The following is a 7,205-nucleotide window of genomic DNA, read 5'->3' on the forward strand; positions in this document are numbered from 1 at the left end:
CTGATGATGGTGGAAAGAAAAAACACCGAAACGTATTCTGAAGAATGAACCAAACTGTAATAGCGAAGCAAATAAATGACTGAGACCCGTAAAACGAAAACGTAAGACGACAAAAATAAACTAATTTAATGTCATCCATTGGCATGTTTTTCGGCATAAATCGTACTAACTAGTCGATAATTTGGCCGAAAATTAAAAGGAAAACTGATTTATATACAAGCACGGTTGGGCAACGGAGCGTGTTTCCTTTCCGTTTAATACAGACGAATTCAATAGGTTTTCCTAATGACTAGCTATAGGCATTTGCTAAAAATTACAGGATTTTATTTGAGTGTGTGTGGAGCTTTGTTGAATATTCCATCTGCACAAAGCGAGTCGTTTTTGTAACGGCAGACATTCGAGGAAAATGGACGGTAATTTCGGATTCTGAGCCTCGTATGGTTTTATGGAAATTGCAATTTTGCGAAAATAATGCCTGCATTCTGCAAAAACCAGCCATTATCATCGAGTAACCCAAATTAGTTCAATTCTGGCTGATTGTTGGTGACCCGCACAATTGAGCGCGAGAATCGACTATTGCAATAAAATGTCGTTTATTTATAATGAAAAAATTCAAAAATTTTTGCCCCGTTAGTAGGTTTTAAGGCTCGCTGACATTGAACGCGAATCTTTGGCCAATTACATCATCTGATTGACGGAATAATGAATAAATCCGCGAAAAACCAGTTAACTAAGCTATGAATAATTTGATTCATTCAGGTACCAGTTTTCCTCAATTTATAAACGATTGCAGGTTTACTCAAGCCAGGCCATTAAAACAATAAAAACACAGATCGTCAGACCTTGGAAGGTATTTCGCAAAAAAAACATAACGATTTCGTTTTACAGTGGTACTTTTATGGATAAGTCGAGACCTTTGTGTTGGCTCGAATTACAATGGTTTATTCCGAACGGATTGAAATATACGCGAATACAATGCAATGCCATTTTTTAACTGATTTTACACGAATATAATAATTTTTCTGTTTGGTAATGCGCAATTACGGCTCGTGCTTTAGGCGTTTTGCAATATACACGTTGAATGGATCGTTTACATTTACATTTAGGCACTTGAGATCAGCAATTAATTAATTTCGATTGTTGCAAAGTGGCGTTTTCATTAAATCTTGCTGAAATAATAAAGAAACTGATGGTCTTTTGCGCATTCAAATTTATGTTCGGTTATAAACTGCTTTTTACTGCAAAATTTTTTTGCGAGAAAGACAAATTTGTTGCTGAATTTTTGATCAAAACTCATTTGTATTCCCAAAACATCGGTTTTTCACCATCTGTAGCGCTTTAAATATAAATACAAGTTAAAGTGTTCAAAATATTCAAGTTTTGGACGCGATAAAATCGCCAAAAACCAGACAAAAATTATTCAGTTATGAAAAAAAAAATAATACATTTGCTTTGTTAAGTTTTTTTTGAGAAACTGTCTAATAAAAGAAGATTTTTTATTAAATATTTATTTTTACGCGCAAAAGAACATCTTTTATTATTCATTCTGATCTGTCGCGCTTTGGACATCTTGAAAAGGTTAAGTGAAACTGATCGTAAAATAATTTAAATCTCCAAGCTTTGAGCGCATAAAAATCGCACAAGATTCTTTTGCGGGTTAAAATTTAAAAAATTTAATAAACTTTCTTTAATTAGTCACTTTCCCAAGAAAATGACAAAAAATGCAACATTTTATTATATTTTTTTAAAGAATTTTGTCAATGAATATTTATTTCTGTCCGCAAAAGAACATCGATTCTTATCCAATATGATCTGCCGTACCTCAAATTATGAAAAAGTTTACGCAAAACTGAAAAAAATGAAAAAATTATATAAATTTCCGACTTTTGAACGCAAAAAATCGCTGAGAACCAGAGAAAAAATATTGTTATCAATTTGCTTTTACTAGAAAGTTACAACAAAAAATGACCGACATATTTTTTACTCTGTTTTTGAGAAACTTTTTTGTAAGAAAGACAAATTTGTCGCTGAGGTTTTATTCAAAACTCATTTTTATCACAAAAACATTATGGTAAAGCATCTGTAGCGCTTTAACTATACAGATCAGTTAAAGTAAAACTGATGATAAATAAATTGAAAAGTTCAAGTTTTGAACGCGAAAAATCGCTAAAAACTAGACAAAAATTATTAAGTTGTGAATAGAAATCATCAGGGATAGATTTTTATTTATTAGAAAGTTTCACAAAAACATAACAAAAAAAAAAGAGCGGCGTAGCTTTTTTTCACCATTATTTGAGAAACTTTCTAATAAAAGCAAATTTGTCACTCAATATTTATTTGTATCCGCAAAAAAACATCGGTTCTTATTCAATATATGAAAAATATGGAAAAGTTTAAGGGAAACTGATGAAAAATTAATTCAAATTTCCGACTATTGGGTAAAAAAAATCGCCAAAACCTGAGAAAAATTATTCTTTTGCCCATTAAAATAAATATTCAGTGATAAATTTGCTTTTATTGGAAATTATCGCAAAAACCAAGAAAAAATGGGCGACAGAATTTGATATTCTTTTTTGGAGAAACTTTTCTGTGAGAAAACAAATTTGTCGCTGACGCTATTCAAAACCGATTTTTATCTAGAAAACATCGGTTTTTATGCTTTACCATCTTTGTTGTCATAAGTTAAAGTGAATCTGATGATAAATAAATTCAAAATTCAAGTTTCGAACACGAAAAATCGCTAAAAACCAGACAAAAATAATTCAGTTGCGAATAAAGATACATAATCAGTGACAGATTTTCTTTTATTATAAAGTTTCGCAAAAAATAACAAGAAAAGAGCAGCGCGGTTTTTTTCTCATCCTTTTTTGAAAAATGTTCTAATAACAGCAAATTTCTATTTGCAAAAACCATCGTTTCTTTTTCATTATGATCTACCTACTGCACTTAAATTTATAGAAACCTTTAGGTAAAATTGATGATAAATTCATTCCAATATCCAAGTTTTGAACGCGAAAAAATCGCTGAAAACTAGGCAAAAAAATGTTTTTATTTAAAAATAAATATTCAGTGTTAAATTTACTTTTATTGCAGAGTTCACAAAAAAATGACCAAGAAAGAGCAGCGCGGCATTTGATCATTCTTTTCTTGGAAAACTTTCTAATTAAAGCCAATTTGCCAAAAATATTATTCGGAACTATCGCGCTTTAAATATATAAACAAGTTTAAGTAAACTGACAAAAATTGATTAAAATCTCCAAGATTTGAAAGATAATTGATAAAATCAATTTTATCCCCAAATTTTTATCCTCACGCGATCAATTTTCCAATACATATCTCAATTGCAAATCCTAGAAGGTCAATTTTTCGCCAGTTTTCCCCTGTTCAAAGCCCAAAGATTCGAATAAATTTATCATCAGTTTCCCATAAATTTCTCCACACATATATTCAAAGCGCGGCCTGTGCCCGGGTGCCTTCTCACATTTCAAAATGTATCGTAAAATTTGAAAAGTTACCCAACTTTGCTGTTGATAAAAACCAGGCCAGGAAACTTTGCCTAAATCTTCTGCGGGCATTTATTCGTATCAGGCACGTTTGGGGGGCCGTTATTGCTTTTTCCGAAAGCCTTTTGGCCATTTTCCGGTTAAATTGGATTTCTATGTACTTTCATAACTCAGAAAATTGCACTAGGTTTAATTTGTATTTTAATCCTTTATCTATCAAACATTTTCCTCGGCGCATAGAACCGGAAAGTGAAAAGGGGGCGTTTTATCCTTACCAGCATTAGCAGGACTATCCAGCAGGAAATTCAGCGCCACGATCAGAACAAGCCGGAAACTCGTGCTGGCATTCATTTCTCTGCAAAGAAAAGAAAATGTTAAATCGCACAAAAGATTGGTTCGGACATTCGGGTGAATCAGCTATCAGTTGAACAATGAAGAAAATTCGCGCTCCCACAGCTATTTTCTCTGCATTGTTACTGGATGGAACCCCCCGATTGGGTTCAATCTTCACTCTTCATTCCCTAAAAAAGTGTTAATTTCATCCACTCTGAACTAGCGATTTCGGCTTACGTATAAAATGTGATTCGCGCTTTAGAGCGATATCGATTGAAGCGAATTAACTAACAATCGTTAATTATAGCCACCCTTTTCAGTCCTGTCTGTGTTCAGTAAACGTAGGGCTTAACATTATGCCAGTCGATTTGGCGAATTTACCATTGTATGTTTTGTGGTAAACCGGTGTTCTAAAGGGATTAACTCCATAAATTGTTCTGAATTGATTCGCCAATAATCAGCCAATATTGGACAAACCGGGCGATCTTTTTACCGGAAAAAATACGGAAGTTGCAACTCGAACAGGATGGAGGGCAGGAGTTTGAGTTGTGTATAAACTGAAAATTGATTGAAAACAACTGATGTTTTTTTGCGACTCAATTTTCTGTAATTTTAAATGAATATCGGTTTTTCTTCTTTTGTTCAGAAACTTTCCAATGAAAAAGTTATTTATTTCTTGGTTTATTCGTTTTTTTCATGCGAATTGATACGTTTTAAAACACACGTTTATTTATAATCATTTGAAGGGAGTCCAGGAAAAAACAGCAAAATTATCGCACTTTCCATATAAGACGGACTTTATCAATATGTGATGAAAAGCGATTTTCTTGAAACTGAGCACAAAAGTTCATAAAAAGCGATTATCCAGAAAAAGGTTTTGGTTCATRAACATCCCAACAGGCGAAGCCTAAAGCGACTTTCGTGCCGACTTTTGGACCATTTTTACGGGACAATTTGATTGAAGCTTTACAAACATTTCGGTTAAATCCGCTCATTTGGTGCGAAAGCGTCAATGTTTTCCTTTCAGTTTATGATCTGCAAAAATTTACCGAAAAAGCGCCTACAAGTAAATTCACTGTTCAAGGAACAAAATCAGCAAATTTATTTTTTATATTATTAAGAAACTAAGCAATTAAGTAAAATTTTAGCGAAGGCTTCATCAAACAATCGCCAAAAAAGGAATTTGCAAAAAGTCGATATCAAAGAGCCTAAAGGAAATTTGAGAATCCACTAGTCAGAAGAAAGTACGAATCTAGCTAACACAAACCTTTTGTTCGATTTATTTCAGAACTTTCAAGTGAACTTAAACAAATCGCTCAAAAATGCACTATTGACACTTAAAAAAATGCAACTGGAAGCAAACTAACAAAAATTACCATTCAATGAATAAAATAGCATAAAAAATAATGAGTTCATAGAATTTAATGAAATGATGCGACGTCTGCAAAATAACCATCAATAAAGATGGCGAAAGTGGGTAAAATCTCTAATTCCAACCACCCTAAATCTCGACCCAAAATACCCAAATGGAAAAAATTGCCGGCACTAAAGTCTCGAAACTTATTAATATAATAAACCCCAAAAAGCAGGGGCTTATCCTAGATAAACAGCCCAGAAAGTTGGCGCAATTCCATCAGGACTGAGTTGCAAAGTAAAATCTGTAGGTGGAGGAAAACTCTTTAGAAGCAAAATCTCACACAGTAATTAAACGGAAAATTCACAGAGTGATTGGCTGGGAGGCTTTCAGTGTACCATTTTGACTAATCAAAAGAGTTTTGAAACCTTCGGGGAAGACTGTTTCCAACCAAGATATTTTCAGGTGGTCGTCGATAGGAAATTGGATCAGACGTTTCGCTAGCACGCATGGTTAGCATCTTCAGAGATATGTTTCTCGCAGAAGCAAACCATTTTCGTTGACCCACTCGAGCTTGCGAAACGTCAAGACGAAAACTTGTTCCTCAACGGCCCGAAAACGCGAAAAACTCCTCATCAGTTTGAATTTTCCATCAACCTGAAATGCCTGCCGTGTATAATGTGTATTTGTTCTGCTAACTAGTGGCATTGCAAGCAAAAATGATGGGCAATTTTGAGTTTTTCAACTGCCTGTAAAGGCGAATTGCTGGTTTATTTATGGCAGAAGAGACAATAATGGATCATCTCGGCCACCTTCGACGAGATACAATCGTTACAGCATCAAGCGAAGACCGTTGAACCGTTGGGAATGTCAGACGACAGCTCGGATGGACGCAGTCTGCAATTACACAGAAATTTTATGACTGCAGGAAAAAATCACATCAACCTGGAATGTGCTGCAGTCAATCGACCGCAGAATGGCTCCCAGAAATTCATCTTGAATTGCGTTTCTTTTGCTACTGACTCAGCAGGAACTTTTACAAGGAAAAGCTGCCGCAGTGGCGTAGTTGGTTTTTCTGGTAGAACATCAACATTTTTCCTTCAATGGTCTAACGCTTCTTCGTCACCAGGTTTAGTAATTTGAACTTTTCAAAGTCGACTTTTTCGCGCAATTATTGGGTAAGATACAACTGCAAAACCCATGAATATGGATTTTTTCCTGCTAGATGTCTGGTGAATATTTCGTCACATTCCTGCTAACAACCAAGTGATATTTCCATTATATGCATTCGTTATAAGGAGTGATTAATGGCGCCCAATGTAATTAATAATGTTACGTGCTGCTCCTTTTCCTGCTTGTATCATCATCAGCACTTTTGAATTTAGGTATATTGTTTCTTCGAATCGCTAATTTATTACACTGGTTTTCTGGCAAATACGAAGAAGAAAATAATTTCCTCCTAACGTTTCGCAAGCGAGTGTGGCTAGCATCTTCAGAGTGGAGCTGCGCCCAACAAGCCCAAAACAMTYTTGGGAAATTTTCATTTTTGGTCGAAAATTTYATAAAGGTMTGCAAAATGCTTCGAATTTAAGATCATTTTCATCAGAAAGAATAGCGGAATGGGAGCTGATTGGAGCTTGTTTTTCAAACAAGCTCCCATATCCGAAACAATCTACCTTTTCTGTCCATTTTGAGTCATTTTTGGGCGGTTGCGATTTTTAAACAATAAAATATTCCTTGTAGTTTAGATGTGTGTATTGGGAGCTTCTGAGGCCGGAAACCATTCAATGAGCGCAGAAAACACGCTTCAGAAATTTTTACTTTTGACCAAGAGGCCAAACTTCGCGTTAGAGAAAGTGTTTAATGACGAAGTTGTTTTTTTTGGGACAATAGTTTTTCAATATTTATTATACATTTTCATCCCACAATATTTTTATCAGAAATTCTGGTAGTTTTGACCCAAAAAGCGCAGATTTGGGTGAAAGATTAGACCGAAATTTCATGTTTTTCGACAC

At 34.5% G+C, this 7,205-nt stretch overlaps 1 protein-coding gene across 2 annotated transcripts in view; it reads right to left on the reverse strand.

Annotated features, from left to right (window-relative positions):
* LOC109545544 overlaps positions 1-7,205 on the reverse strand; it is a 31,304-nt gene that overhangs the window by 9,563 nt on the left and 14,536 nt on the right. For both annotated transcript variants that reach the window (XM_048666625.1, XM_048666624.1), the window contains exon 2: positions 3,779-3,858. In XM_048666625.1, coding sequence (XP_048522582.1) covers positions 3,779-3,854 — 76 coding nt within the window. In that variant the 5' untranslated portion in view covers positions 3,855-3,858. The remainder of the gene's footprint in view (positions 1-3,778; positions 3,859-7,205) is intronic.

This window comes from Dendroctonus ponderosae, unplaced genomic scaffold (assembly GCF_020466585.1).
Source record: "Dendroctonus ponderosae isolate FM_Combo_2020 unplaced genomic scaffold, Dpon_F_20191213v2 Dpon_F_20191213_5, whole genome shotgun sequence".
Taxonomy (NCBI): Eukaryota; Metazoa; Arthropoda; class Insecta; order Coleoptera; family Curculionidae; genus Dendroctonus; species Dendroctonus ponderosae.